Source organism: Myotis lucifugus, unplaced genomic scaffold (assembly GCF_000147115.1).
Source record: "Myotis lucifugus unplaced genomic scaffold, Myoluc2.0 scaffold_1014, whole genome shotgun sequence".
Lineage (NCBI taxonomy): Eukaryota > Metazoa > Chordata > Mammalia > Chiroptera > Vespertilionidae > Myotis > Myotis lucifugus.
This window is the reverse complement of record NW_005872062.1, coordinates 32,593-46,855: the sequence shown is the minus strand read 5'-3', so window position 1 is coordinate 46,855 and position 14,263 is coordinate 32,593. Positions and strand designations below refer to the sequence as shown.

Genomic DNA, 14,263 nt, shown 5'->3' with positions numbered 1-14,263 from the left:
AACGTGAGGGACACATGGATTGGTTGCCGCCCGCACCCACCCCACGGGGGCGGGATGGAACCTGCAGCCCAGGTACGTGCCCTTGACTGGGAAGGGAATCCAAGACGCTCTGGCACGCAGGCCGACACTCTCAGCACTCAGCTGCCGGCCAGGCCAACTCCCTGTTTTCTGTGGGAACGGAGTAGACAGCTGGAGTCCGGTTGTCTAGTGGAGTGAACACTGGTCACTTCAGAGTCCTCAGCAATATCAGTGTCCAGTCTCCTGCTTCCCATACAGTTCTATGAAGTAACTGAAGAAATGCAACAAAGTGCTCAGAAATGACACATGCTGCAGGTACAGGGCGGGTGCTGACTGGTGGCTGCGCATGTCACCCGCGTGACTCCACAGTGTCTGTCCGTCTGTCCACGCCCCTCCGGGCACAGTCACGGACCCACACTCAGTGTGCCTGTGCAGACAGCGGGACACAGACGGCAGGACGGAGGCGCGTGTGCCAGGGGCTTGCTGCGGCCTGGGGCTGGTCCAGCGCCGGCTCTGAGCTGCGTGGACACTCCCTAAGGTGATCACGGGCTTGGTCGTGGGCACTGACGCTCCTCTCCACGCCCTCTCCGCAGCGGTTGTCCACGCGCTGTGGGTCTGCAATGCCAGCACGGAGCTGACCACCCTGAAAAACATGCAGGAGCACTTCAACCCCGCGACCCTGCCTCTGACACAGCACCTGTTGGCCATGTAAGTCCTTCCCCTGCGGGCGGGGCGGGGCAGGGATACCCAGCAAAAGTACATCCCATTTTGCAGCAAAATTGTAACTGTCTTTCAGAGACTAGGAGATGGAAGGGGGGAGAGAACGAGGGAAACATCAGTGATGAGAGAGAAACATGGATCGGCTGCCTCCTGCACGCCCTACACTGGGGATGAGCCCACAACCCAGGCCTGTGCCCTAACCCGGAATCGACTCAACCACTGAGCTACACCAGCCGGGCCAAACTTTTAAGTACAGTGGGGCCTTGACTTACGAGTTTAATTCGTTCTGAGACCGAGCTCGTTAAGGAGCTGTTAACTCAAATTACTCTATCAACTCAATGCAAAAAATCGGCCGAGAGACAGCTGGTATCTCAAAAAACTCGTTAGTTGGGACACTCGTAAGTCAAGGCCTCACTGTAATTATTGTACAGTTTGAATCCAGTATGTATATTGCTACTAGTTTTATTTTTGACATAATCTTTATCTCATTTTTAATTTCACAAGTACTATAACTCCTTTAAAAAAATTGGAAGTGATATTTTATTAAATTAAAATGACAAAACTAGTTTCAAATTGGGAATGTTATGGTCTGTTTGGTTTCATTCTTTTTACCACAATGAAGTCTTGGGTTAAAAAAAGTCTATGTACTTTCAATATGTTATTTTTCTACTTGGAAATGAACTCAGTCTTTATATACTAAAGCCACCTTATCTCTGACAGTTTTACTTGACGTAGAGGCTCTAGTAATTTCCCGAGCCAGTTTGCATAGTAAGGCCTGGGCTCTGTGTCCAACACCACCTAGTAGCTGGGTACTTATGGGAGAAACATTTAATATTTTTGTGTCTCTGTTTGGGTAGATTAGCTGCTTCCTAGTGTTGTGAAGATCCCAATAAAGAAGATGTGCAGGACTCAGCACAGTGTCTGCACGTAGTAGGTGTTCAACAAATGTTAGTTCTTTTCTCACTGGTGCTCACAAAAGGACGTTCTCTGAGGTGCTCGTAAGTGAAGGTTAAGTTATAAACAGGTCTACTCCCCTGTTTCAGAAGCCCCTCATTTTTCTGTGATTGTATTGCTCCTTTCACTAGGCCTTCGTCAGCTACAGTCAGCAGTAAGAGTGTGGATAGGAGAAAATTCGTCCCGCCCGCCTTCTCCAATGCCCACACGCACTGTGAGCTGCCTGGCCCAGGAGCAGCCCTGCAGTTGGCCAGAGCCTTCATCCAGGCCCACCAGCTGAACGAGGACCAGGCTTCTGCTCTCACCCAGATAGCGCGCATGGTGGCGTCGCGCGGGCCTGCCGAGGAGGGGAAGGGGCTGCCCCCCTGCCCCCTCCCCATCACCATCGTCCACGGTGAGGGTCGAGGGGGTGCCGGGCAACACCTGGTTGTGGGGAACCCCCTGCAGCCCAGCACCTGGCCAGCACCTGGCTGTATACGAGTCTCTGTGACTTGGTCTGCTCTGCCCCTTCTAGTCAGTGCGATGCCAGGAGGACTCTGAGATGTTGGGACCCACTTTAGAGGCTGTGAGAGCAGCATGGGCACCAGTGGCCTGTGCCCATCACTGGCGTATTCGGGTTTGACCCAGCATCGGCCCGGAGCCGTCAGCGATGCCAGCGGGCGGCTGTCATGGTGGGCGTCGGTTTTGATGAGCAAAGCCGTTGTGAACTGTCAGCTCACTCCCCATCCTCCCAGCAGCTGTCCCAAACCTTCCTCCTTCCCGGCCATGCGGTCCCCGCCCCCGCCCTGAACCAGGACAGCAGACGCCTCGCCTCCGCACCTACCTTTGCCCTGTTCCTGCCTCCGGGCTCCGCCCCATGAGGAGCTTGACTCTCTGCCTCAGAGCTAACGCTCCACCTGCACCCTCACCCCTTAACCCCTTCCCTCTCAGACTGCACCCCAAAGTGATCGACTTCCTGTCCTGTTCTGAAGGTTTGTATCATGTTCACCCTGTTGACCAAGGTGACCCCTGGGGTTCACCCTAAGGGAGTCTTTCTCGCTGATGAAGTGACTTTCTCGCAACCCTCCTTCCTGTGCATCCTGCCCCATCAGGCGAGTCGCTGGGATGTGTGGTTTCTGTCTCTATGGCGATTCCCACCAGGTCATGTGCACCCCTCCAACCGAGCCTCCACCTCCTCCACGTTCCTAGGGGTGAGCCGGGCCCTGGAGCTGGAATCCTGGACTCCATCTAGCGCTGCGAGTGGGCAGGTTACTCCCTCGCAGCTTTGCCTCCTACTCCCCACGGGTCAGTAAGAGCCTCTGCCTCATGGGTTGGAGGATTGACCTGTTGACTTAGGTAAAGGCTTGGCCCGTCCTGGCAGGTGGGAGGCGCCTGGTAAAGACGGCATGTCATTGCCATGGTCGCCTCACGCTGCTCGAATCGGTTCGCTGTGAGTTTCACCCTCTGTCAACCCATGGTCGTCGGCACCAATTCAGTGCCGACAGGAATCCCCACTTTGGGGTGCGAGGGAGAAGGAGACTTTCTTCAGAGAAAACAGCTCAACGGCGATACCGCTCGGCTGTGAGGACAGTGACCCTGGGGCGGCCCTGGGCCGGGCCCGCGGGCGCGGCTGCTCTGCTCCCTGCGACATCGTCTGGTTTGGCTCAGCCGGGGCCACTGGTCAGCGAGCGCTGGGTGGAAAGGGAAAGGGGCTCCCAGAGCCAGAGGGGAAGTGGCTTCCTGGACAGAACCCCCACCCCTGGCCCCTGATTGATTCGTTCTTATGCAAATGAGGACTCCAAGTCCTCAAAGTGTGATTGGTCCAAGAGGCACTGTCCTGATGGGTCAGGGTAGAGCCACACTGGTTGGTCAGAGCTGCTCAGCTCTGATTGGATGGGGAGAGCCTCAGTCCTATTGGTTGAAATGGACGCCAAGAAGAACTTCTAAGGGCTGGCTCAGATGCAGGGCCAGGCAGGCAGGCGGGCAGTGTAGGCCGGTGGTCCCGGGCGGCTGCTCCCCGAAGGGCAGGTTGCATATGAGGCCCCTGTAGAAATGGCTGCCAGGCTCTTTTCTTTCTTTTCATTTTCTGAGCCAGTTGGCCGCCAGGAGCACTTCTTAGTAGCTGTTTTCTTTCTCAGGATTCACACTTCATAGTTCTGCTCAACTAGTTTTACTAAAACACTCTGAGTAAGTCAGTTTCCTGCTTAAGATCCGTCAGGGACTTGCCCGTCTCCAGGACAAAATTCATTTCCCTGACAGTGAGCAGAGCTCTGGGACTTGCCCTCGCTTCCCTCCCAGCCTCGCCTCTGGCCTGTGAGCTTCTCCAGCCTCTGCTGGAGGGACCTTGTCTTCCTCTGGACGCCTTCGTTCCGCTTGTTTGTCGGAAGCGTTCCTACCTCCACCCGATCCGAGCGGGGCTCCTTCTTGGACGCAGTCCCGGCGTCCTCACCACGTTCACTGTTTACTGACTGTATTGGGGCAACAGGAACAGCACGACAGTCTCAGGTGCACAGATGGTGACGCCATCTGTGCTGAGGCCAGTTTCCTCCCCTCACACTGTCTGACCCCTTCAGCCACTTCCCCCCACGTGTCCTGTTCTTACTGTGCCTTCCCTGCTGCCTTCCTGAGCCACTAAGACAGCAGTTCTCAACCTGTGGGTCGTGACCTCTTTGGGGGTCGAATGACCCTTTCACAGGGGTCACCTAAGACCATCAGAAAACACATATATAATTACATCTGTTTTTGTGATTGATCACTATGCTTTAATTATGTTCAGTTTGTAACAATGAGACTATATCTGATATCAGATATTTACATTACGATTCATAACAGTAGCAAAATTACAGTGATGAAGTAGCCACAAAAATAATTTTATGGTTGGGGGGTCACCACAACATGAGGAACTGTATTAAAGGGCCGCAGCGTTAGGAAGGCTGAGAACCACTGCACTGAGAGGCCTTGCTTGGTCATCTATTTATCCTGGTGCTGAGCACATCCTGGGCGCTCTGCCCATGGTCTTGTAATGACTTAGTTAAATGAAGGAGAGGGAGATGGTGACATTGTTTCTTGTGCTTTCAGAAATGTACTTACGATGCCGCCTTTGTTTTTCCCTTCCTTCCAAACCAGGAGTTTTTGGAGCAGGAAAGAGCTACTTGCTGGCGGTGGTGATTCTGTTCCTGGTGCAGCTGTTTGAAAAGGGCGAGGCTCCCGCAGCGGGACGTGCACGGCCGTGGAAAGTGCTGGTTTCTTCGTCCACGAACGTGGCTGTGGACAGAGTCCTCCTCGGGTGGGTGTGACACGTGAGCGTCAGGAGCTGGTGGTGCACTGAGTTCCCTTGTGGAGAGGGGCCGTCTTCTTGGGCCCAGGTGTGAGGCCTCTGTCTCTGACTCGAGCCATATCCATGAGACAGTAGCCGGCTACCTTCCTCGCTTGTAAGTCGTAGGAAATCAGATTTCAAACCTGACAGCCTTGGCACAAGGACAGGATATCCGCTTGTGTGGAAACGAGTACAGCAGGAGGCACATGCCTGAGAGGTGGGCTCGGGTCCCTGACCTCCCTCACCCCAGGCAGGCCTGGGCTCAGGGCCGTGCCAGCCGCCCGCACCCTGACTGAGGAGCCGGGGCCTCCCTCCAGGACAGAGAGCCTGCCCACTGCTTGTCATGCCGTAAACTCGTGGATCCCCACGCTCCTGTTCCTCCGACCGCCCGGGCTGCTGCCTGTGCGGGCTCCCTCGGGACACCCCTGCCCCTCCATAGGACTTGGGGCCCCGCGGGAACCAGCACAGACGCGATGCCTGTGCGGGCTCCCTCGGGACACCCCTGCCCCTCCATAGGACTCGGGGCCCCGCGGGAACCAGACCCGATGCCGGTGCTGGCTCCCGTGCCGGGAGTGAAAGCCCTCCGCTCCGGGTCTGTGACCGGAGGAGCTGCAGTGCAGGTGTGTGAGCTGACGGTGCAGAGCTGAGCAGGTTGAGTTACGCCTCTGGCACCGTGAGAGGCTCTGAGGAAGCAGGAGCAGGGCCTGTGCTGCAGGTGCTTGGGGTTGTTTACGGTTCCACTGAAACCGAACAAGTGATCACGTGAGGGTCACCAGCGTTTAATGATCTGAATGTCAGCATCAGTAAAAAGTTCGATTAGAAGTAATTCCTATGTATAAATGTAGACTTAAAAAACTTAACTTTATGGTAAAAATGTATAGTCTGTACAGATCATATATTTTCTTACAGATGTTTTATACATACACATTTTGTTTTCCAAACTGGGTATGATCAGTATGTATTTGTGTTTTGCTTTTAAATCTTAGAAAACGTACTTTTGATGGGTCTGCTACATGCAGTGACTTGCTTAGATCATCCGTTAAGCAATAGTCATTTCACCCAAGCGTTCCCATTATTAGTAACATGGTGGCCGGGACCCTCAGACGTAAGTCTTTGTCTCTGAGGAAAACGTCCTCAGCCTGGAATCACAGACAGGAATAAACTGCGAGCCTGCCCTTCACGAAGGCTCTCTGAGGCACGGTCATGAGCTCCCGGCGTGAGAGTGCATGTTAAAGGCCTCTAGCAAATGCGTTCTATTAAAACTCTCAGCCACATTGCATTTACATTGGATGTAAGCATTTCACATTGAATTACAAAACCAAAAGATGCTGTTACACAAAAGTAATGTTAATAACGTAAATGTTACATGGAACTGTCTTATGCTGTTTTGTTTAAAGGCTCCTCAGTCTTGGATTTGACAAGTTTGTCCGAGTTGGGAGCGTTAGGAAGATCGCGAAGCCGGTCTTACCTTACAGGTAAGAAATCGTGATTCCAGAGCCAGAGAGTGCTCTCAGAACACAGCAGCCTTACAGACCTCCTCCCTCAGGTGTTTTCTGAGGAAGAATAGAGAAAGCTTTGTCCTTTTCTGGTTAACTTAGGAAATCTGTTTTTAACTTTTTTGTAATGTTTTGGAAGTGGAGTGAAGAAGGTATTTTATGTCGTTCTTTCTTAGCTTGCATGCTGGCTCAGAAAATGCCACCGAGCAACTGAAAGAACTCCAGGCACTGATGAAAGAAGACCTGACTCCCATGGAAAGAGTCTATGTGAGGAGAAGCATCGAGCAGCATAAACTGGGGACCAACAGGACCCTCCTGGGGCAGGTGAGGGACCTGCTGGGGCAGGGGAGGGACCTGCTGGGAGGGGGAGGGACCTGCTGGGAGGGGGAGGGGCCTGCTGGGAGGGGGAGGGGCCTGCTGGGAGGGGGAGGGGCCTGCTGGGAGGGGGAGGGACCTACTGGGACGGGGAGGGACCTGCCTGACCTTGGTCTGAGTTTACAGAAACCTCAGGTTCCTCTTATTCCTGCTGATGGAGGCCAATGACCACATCCAATTAGAAAATGTATTGACTTTCCTCTTTGTTATATTTAGACCCAGAGATTAAATACTAGCTTTGATCAGGCCTTTTGCCTGGGGAATAATGGTATTCTGGTGTAATATCTAAGTCTGTGAGGTTGACATAAACTCATGACTAGCAGTGCATGGGCTATACTGCTGTTGGCATGAGTCAGCGACTTTTCCTTCTTGGCGTGTCAAGTTGGGCATGTGCTTGACGGTGAGCGGGTCCGTTCGCCCGCGTGCCCAGGGCATCCGTTTACTCAGCCTCAGCGAGAGGATAAAACGTGCGTGTGACCTCTGACATTTAAGATCCTGGCACCGTGGCTTCCTGTGGGTGTCCGAGTGAGCCTTCACTGCAACAGGCTGTCTTCCGTCGCTGTGCCCGTGGCTCCCACTTCTCGGGGGACAGTGGCAACTGGACACAGTGGCCTGTGGGCTCTGATTGCAGGGCTCCCGCCTTCAGTGCTGATCCCACCTGCAGGCTCTTGTTTTCCAAGTAGCTGACGACTCACATCCCTGTGCCCAGGTCCGCGTGGTGGGCGCCACCTGCGCGGCCTGCCCGTTCCCCTGCATGGCCGGCCTGCGGTTCCCCGTGGTGGTGCTGGACGAGAGCAGCCAGATGACCGAGCCCGCCTCCCTCCTCCCCATCGCCAGGTAACTGCAGGGCACGGCTCGTCACTCCTCCCAGGCGCCTCCCAGGCTCCGTTGGAAACCTTGGCAATTCCAGTGCTCCACTGACACTTTCAAGAACGCGGGGAGGGGGAGGGGGGGGCTTGGGGGGCTCGGGGGCTCATGTGCCAGCGCTTTGTTCAGGGGCATGTAGGCCCCCGGAGGACGGCTCTCGAGTGGATGCCCCTAGCTCCCCCGGCTGCTCACTGTGGAAGGTGCCTCTTGCCACCATCTGGGAACCCGGCTCTAGGCTCTGCTTCAGTTGCCTCCTTCATCTCACTCCCATGTTTAGTTTCTGAAGATAGTTTTTAGATTATGGAAGGATATCAAGTAGATAAAAATAAATAAAAAATGACAATTTGTCTTAAAATGTAGAAGATGAAATACTCTAAACTGTCTCAGCCACTGAAACAGTGTGCTTTTAAAGCATCTCTCGCTCACGAATCCCGAGGTGGCGGGAAGAGGCCAGGACTTGGACTCAGCATCCTGTCCCCAAGTGAGGGGGGGCGTCGGTCCCAGTTGTCGCCATTGGCCAGGATTGGCAGGTTCCTGCATCCCGATTGGCTGGGATGAGTTAGGTTCCTGCATCATGATTGGCTGGGATGAGTTAGGTTCCTGCATCACGATTGGCTGGGATGAATTAGGTTCCTGCATCACGATTGGCTGGGATGAATTAGGTTCCTGCATCATGATTGGCTGGGATGAGTTAGGTTCCTGCATCACGATTGGCTGGGATGAATTAGGTTCCTGCATCACGATTGGCTGGGATGAGTTAGGTTCCTGCATCCTGATTGGCTGGGATGGGCAGGTTCCTGCATCACGATTGGCTGGGATGAGTTAGGTTCCTGCATCACGATTGGCTGGGATGAGTTAGGTTCCTGCATCATGATTGGCCGGGATGGGCAGGTTCCTGCATCACAATTGGCTGGGATGGGCAGGTTCCTGCATCACGATTGGCTGGGATGAGTTAGGTTCCTGCATCACGATTGGCTGGGGTGAGTTAGGTTCCTGTATCCCGGGCTCTCACTGTTACACTGGGACTGTCCTGAGCAAAGGAGGATGAGTCAGTCTCCCCACCCAGGAGCCAGGGCAGAGGAGCGCTAAGGCCGTGCACAGAGGATGGAGGAGTCACACTGGATACTAACACATCACCATGTGCTTTCTTATGTCCTCGCCACAGCCACGCCAGGCATGGTCACGTCCCGGTCGCTGAGGAGTGCTGACGCTCAGATTAGATAACCTGCCATGTGCATACTCAGGGGGTCATAGAGCTGGGATGTGAATGTAGGTTTTGAAATAGGGGTTCCCAGACCAGTTCCTACATGGTGCGGGGTTCCCCACCCCTCCAGCAAGCCGTTCTCCCACACCAGCTGGGGGAACAAAAGCTCCCCTCAGTTCTGACACGCTCACCCGCAGGCAGCGTCAGAGCCGCAGGGGAAGGCTGTCCTGCAAGACCCACTTTCGATGCCAGGGCAAGGCCTGGGCTGCTGACCCACTGCATGCAGACAGAGGTTCCCGTGACCCTCCCATTCAGTGCCAGTCCCAGGCCTGGGCTGGTACCTGGTCTTCTGACCAACTGGCCATAACCAGAGGTTCCCTTCATCTCCTTGGGTTCCACTAACTTGCCAGAGCATTTGCAGACTCAGAGGAACATGTTTCTGACCCCCGTTCACTGTGAGAGGCCGACACTAGGAACAGCCAGAGGCGTTGGTGCCAGGACAAGGTGTGGGGGAGGGCAGGAGCTTCCAAGCCCTCTCTCCCCACTCCTCACACCTCCACGCGCTCACCACCCCCCAGCTCTGAACCCTCGTGTTTCCATGGAAGTTTGTCACCTGCACGTGACTGATGAGCTCGCTGACCACTGGGGACCCAGTCAACTCCCTGGGGGTGGACGGCGGGGTGGGGACTAGAAGCTCCATCCCTCCAACCCCAGTTCCCCTGGCAACCAGCCCCGCCTCAGGTGCTCGGAGAAGGTCCCTTAGACACAACCGAGGACCTTGATCCCTGCCACCACTTGGGAAACTCCCAGGGTTTCCAGGGCGTGAGCAGGAATTGTGGGCGGGACCAAATATGTGCGACAGACAGACTGGTCATCTGAGTGACCACGTACATGGTTCTGATACCTGACAAGACTGCAGGTTTCTGTTCGGGAAGACATTAAGCCCAAGCCTACTTCCTTGCAGGAGTTTAAACCAAATTATTCCCAAGGAAAGCTCCTAAGTCTACAGTTATAGGTTCTAAAATCACTGTTTCCCAAAGCGCGTTCCGTGAAATGCTGATTCTGTGCAGAGGAGGGGACACTAAGAAGAGCTTATGTGGAAAAATAAAGTTATATCAAGGGTTTCTTCACTCATAGCCCCGGGGCCTTTGGATACACTTGCTAACACCGTGAAGCCTTGTTTCTTGGAGTGGCGTGGTCCTCGGGTTCTTTGAAATGCGTTTTAGAAAACAGTCAGCGTACGTCAGCGCTTCCTGTCGCTCCTCTAACTTCTGGATTTTGTTTAGGTTTGAGTGTGAAAAGCTGGTTCTCGTTGGGGATCCCAAGCAGCTTCCCCCCACAATCCAGGGATCGGATGCGGCTCATGAAAACGGGTTGGAGCAAACTCTGTTCGATCGACTCTGCTTACTGGTAGGCACTGCGGCCAGGCTCAGGGTGACCACGTCCCGGACTACACGGCGTGGCTGATGGGAAATGACACTATTAGGAGACCGAGCCCTGCTCTAACAGATCTGTGATTGGACTTGTTTAGAAAGCACTCACCTCGCCCACCTATGAACCAGGAGGTCACAGTTCCATTCCCCGTCAGGGCACAGGCCAGCGTTTCAGGCTTAATCCCCAGTGGGGGGCGTGCAGGAGGCAGCCGATCCATGATTCTCTCTTATCATGGATGCTTCTATCTCTCCCTCTCCCTCTCCCTTCCTCCCTGAAATCAATAAAAATATATTTAACAATAAAGAAATAAAAATAAAGAGAGCACTCATCTTAAAGATAAGTAGAACCCCATGATTTAAGTGCTCCTTTATAAAATGAGCCTTTTCCTGTGTATTTAGTAGGAAGAAAGCATAAAGCTTTTGTTCTAAAATAAAAATAAACACCTGTGATCTAACATCCATGCCCCGTTTTAGAGCTCTACTTCACATTAAAAATGTAAAAAGTTCATCATTAATCTGTTTGTAACTGAGGTGATGTTCACCTAACAGAATTAGCCTCCTCAACCTAAGTGGCCGTCACTACACTCCAGTCCTGTCTGGTCCCAAACACATTCCCTCCTGCCCGGCCCCCACGTCTGCTCTGTCTGTGGACACACTCACCACCCTCACACCGTCAGCTTCAGCTTAAGCCTCCTGGGTCTGGCTTCTTCTGCTCAGCACGTCCTTGAGGCCCCTCCACATTGTCGCATGTGTCCGTACTGTTCCACGATGGTCGCCCTTACCCGAGGGGTACTCCCAGACCCCAGGGAGGCCTGCAGCTGCGACAGGAGCCCTACGTACACTGTTTGTTCCTGCACACGCACGCGCTTTATGGCTCCTCTGGCATCTTCAGGTGGCCAGCATCTTGTGCTTTGGGGCCATGGTTAGGAAAACGGGGTGATGTGAACACAAGCACCATGACACTGACAGCCCATCGGGTACCAGGCTGACTGACTGGTGGGCGGGTAGTGTCTGCAAGGGGGACCCGCTGGGCGAGGGGATGGGTCATGGCGGGCGGGGAGGTCCAGGTGAAGGTTTCCTCACCCTGCTTGTTAGATCATGAGTTAAGGTTTGACAGTTTTATATTTTATGATTTTGTGGTGTGGTGGTCATTTACCAGGAGAATAGTTTTAGTAATTAAACAATTTACTATTGTGTTTCTAATTCATGTAGTCAGAGCACAATACGGCAATACTCCCAACTTTTAAAATATTACCTTTTTTTCCCTTAAGAAAAAAGTGCTGTTTCAAGTTCTTACTTTTCCTCATTTAAACTTCTTAGGGTCACAAGCCAGTTCTGCTGAGAACCCAGTACCGCTGTCACCCGGCCATCGCCGCTGTGGCCAACAACCTGTTTTACGGAGGTGGCCTGAGGAACGGCGTCTCGGAGGCCGAGAGGGGCCCGCTGCTCGCCTGGCTGCCCACCCTGTGCTTCTACAATGTCCCGGGGCAGGAGCAGGCGAGTGCCGTCCGGCGGGGCCGCACGGCGTCCTGTTCTCCGTGGTGTGGTGGTGCGATGTTCTCGTCTTCCTCGCCTTTCTGGGAAATGTAATTTTGGGTCTGTTTTTCGTTCCAGATGGAAGGAGGTAACAGCTTTCATAATGAGGCGGAAGCCGCTTTCACCCTGATGCTGATTCGATCTCTGGTTGCAGGTGGAATCCCAGGCTCCATGATCGGGGTGATAACGCTGTACAAGGCCCAGCTGGGCAAGGTTTGTGTCCCGCCGCGCACACGTGCTATCATTTCCGCTCACAGCGCTCGGTTATGTTTGTACGGGTTTGACTGGGTGCTTTAAAACCTTTTGGGACCATAATGAATGCATTCAGAAAGCAGCATTCTGAGTTTTGTCTGTCTGGCTTTTTTTCTGTATAATTAAATGTAAACCTAACAAGGTTTAATGAAATTCTGTTTACAGCTGTTGGGGCAAAAACGCAAATAAACAAATTAGAGGGAAGGAAATGTGGTGTGTGCTTTGTGTTTTGGGACAGATGGGATTGGATCTCTGTTTTCCAAATTGTTCTCTCATTATTACCTTTTATCAGTAAATAAAAATAGACACCAGATATTCATGTACATATAAGTCCATTACTTATAACATTTTTGTTAATTTTTAACTTTTTAGTACTTTTCATTATTAATCAACCCTAAATTAGCATATTCAAATGAGCTTCCGCAATAGATGAACCATTATTCATTGTTTCACGATGGATGTTGTCATCCAGTTGCGCACGTGCTGTAGAACCAGGCAGAGCCGTGCGCGTCACAGAAGACAGTGGCCTTTCCACTCCGGTGAAGACGCGCTGGGAGGGCTCGGCCACGTCCCCGCGGTCCCTGCAGGCGTGACCCGTCTCTCCCCACAGCTGTGCCACCTGCTCGGGGCCGTGGACCTGGACCGCCCGCAGCTCGCAGCCGTGCAGGTGTCCACCGTGGATGCCTTCCAGGGGGCCGAGAAGGAGGTGGTCGTGCTGTCCTGCGTGCGCACCAGGCAGGTGGGCTTCATCGACTCAGAGCAGCGCGTGAACGTGGCCCTGACCCGCGGGAGGCGGCACCTGCTGATCGTGGGGCACCTGGCCTGTCTGAGGAGGAGCCGCCTGTGGGGCCGCGTGATCCAGCACTGCCAAGGTAGGGGCTGCCAAGGTAGGGGCTGCCGAGGTAGGGGCTGCCGAGGTGGGCGCCGCCAAGGTGGGTGCTGCCAAGGTAGGCGCTGCACCGCGAAGGTGCTGGGACGGGGGTCACCTGAGCCCTTGGAATGAGACCCGGCCTCGGGGTTGGTGCTCGGCGGGTTGTGGGGAGCAGAGCACCTGCCATGCGGGGGCGGCTGCGGCTGGGGCTGCTGTCACCTGCCTCACGTGTCCTTGTAGGCAGGGAGGACGGGCTGCAGCAGGCCAGCCAGTGCGAGCCGCGGGCTGCGGCGGCTCCTGGAGGAGCACGCGGAGAAACTCGCGGGAGAAAAGCAGAAGAAAGCCAGTGGGAGAGACGGACGTGAAGAAGCGTCTCCTTGGCCAGGGAACGGGCCTGTGTAGGGCCTCAGTGTCAGGGGCGCCGCCCGCCTCGCGCTCACGCGCCTTGTTTTTACTCCCCCAAACCTGTTCTCACAGAAGACTCAGGCTATTGAAGGCACATCAGACAGATGCACAGAAATACTCTTCAAAAGTATACGTTACTTATGCTAAGATAAGATGCTGAAGGTGATAGAAAAGCTTATAATAAAAATTTTTCTAAGAATTTGCTTAAAAAATAAGTGTTACACGGGGCGGGGGAAGCCTTCAGGGCTTTTCGATGTTGCTTCAGAAGTGAGCGAATCTCTCAGGCTCACCTGTTAGAACACGTACCTGGTTCTGCCAGCACCCTCCCGGGTGATGCTCCGCCAGCCTGACCCGTCACCTGCCACGCGGTCAGCAAGCAGGGCTCACGACGACGAAGCTTGTCTGTCCCCGAGGAGAAGCGCCCAGGCCGGGCCACGCGTCCCTGGGGTGGACAGGAAGGAGGAGCGAATGGCTGCCTTGGGTGTACTTCCTTCTAGCCCAGGGGTGGGCAAACTTTTTGACTCGAGGGCCACAATGGGTTCTCAAACTGGACCGGAGGGCCGGAACAAAAGCATGGATGGAGTGTTTGTGTGAACTAATATAAATTCAAAGTAAACATCATTACATAAAAGGGTACGGTCTTTTTTTTTTTTTAGTTTTATTCATTTCAAACAGGCCGGATCCGGCCCACGGGCTGTAGTTTGCCCACGGCTCTTCTAGCCTCTCCCTCTGCATTTATTTGCCCAGTGGTTATTGGTATAGATGGTATATAATGGATTTTAAAAATATTTATTATAGAAATTCACCTGCTTGTAGAAAACCATTGCTTACTTGGTG

General features: G+C 53.7%; 1 protein-coding gene across 1 annotated transcript in view; it reads left to right on the top strand.

The window, feature by feature from the left end:
* ZGRF1 (zinc finger GRF-type containing 1) overlaps positions 1 to 13,590 on the top strand; it is a 53,342-nt gene extending 39,752 nt beyond the window's left edge. The window contains 12 exon segments of the mRNA XM_023747852.1: positions 612 to 726; positions 1,824 to 2,086; positions 4,798 to 4,957; positions 6,385 to 6,462; positions 6,660 to 6,807; positions 7,568 to 7,695; positions 10,216 to 10,339; positions 11,683 to 11,859; positions 11,977 to 12,111; positions 12,761 to 13,022; positions 13,262 to 13,305; positions 13,307 to 13,590. Coding sequence (XP_023603620.1) covers positions 612 to 726; positions 1,824 to 2,086; positions 4,798 to 4,957; positions 6,385 to 6,462; positions 6,660 to 6,807; positions 7,568 to 7,695; positions 10,216 to 10,339; positions 11,683 to 11,859; positions 11,977 to 12,111; positions 12,761 to 13,022; positions 13,262 to 13,305; positions 13,307 to 13,423 — 1,751 coding nt within the window. The 3' untranslated portion in view covers positions 13,424 to 13,590.
* The last annotated feature ends 673 nt before the right edge of the window (positions 13,591 to 14,263 follow it).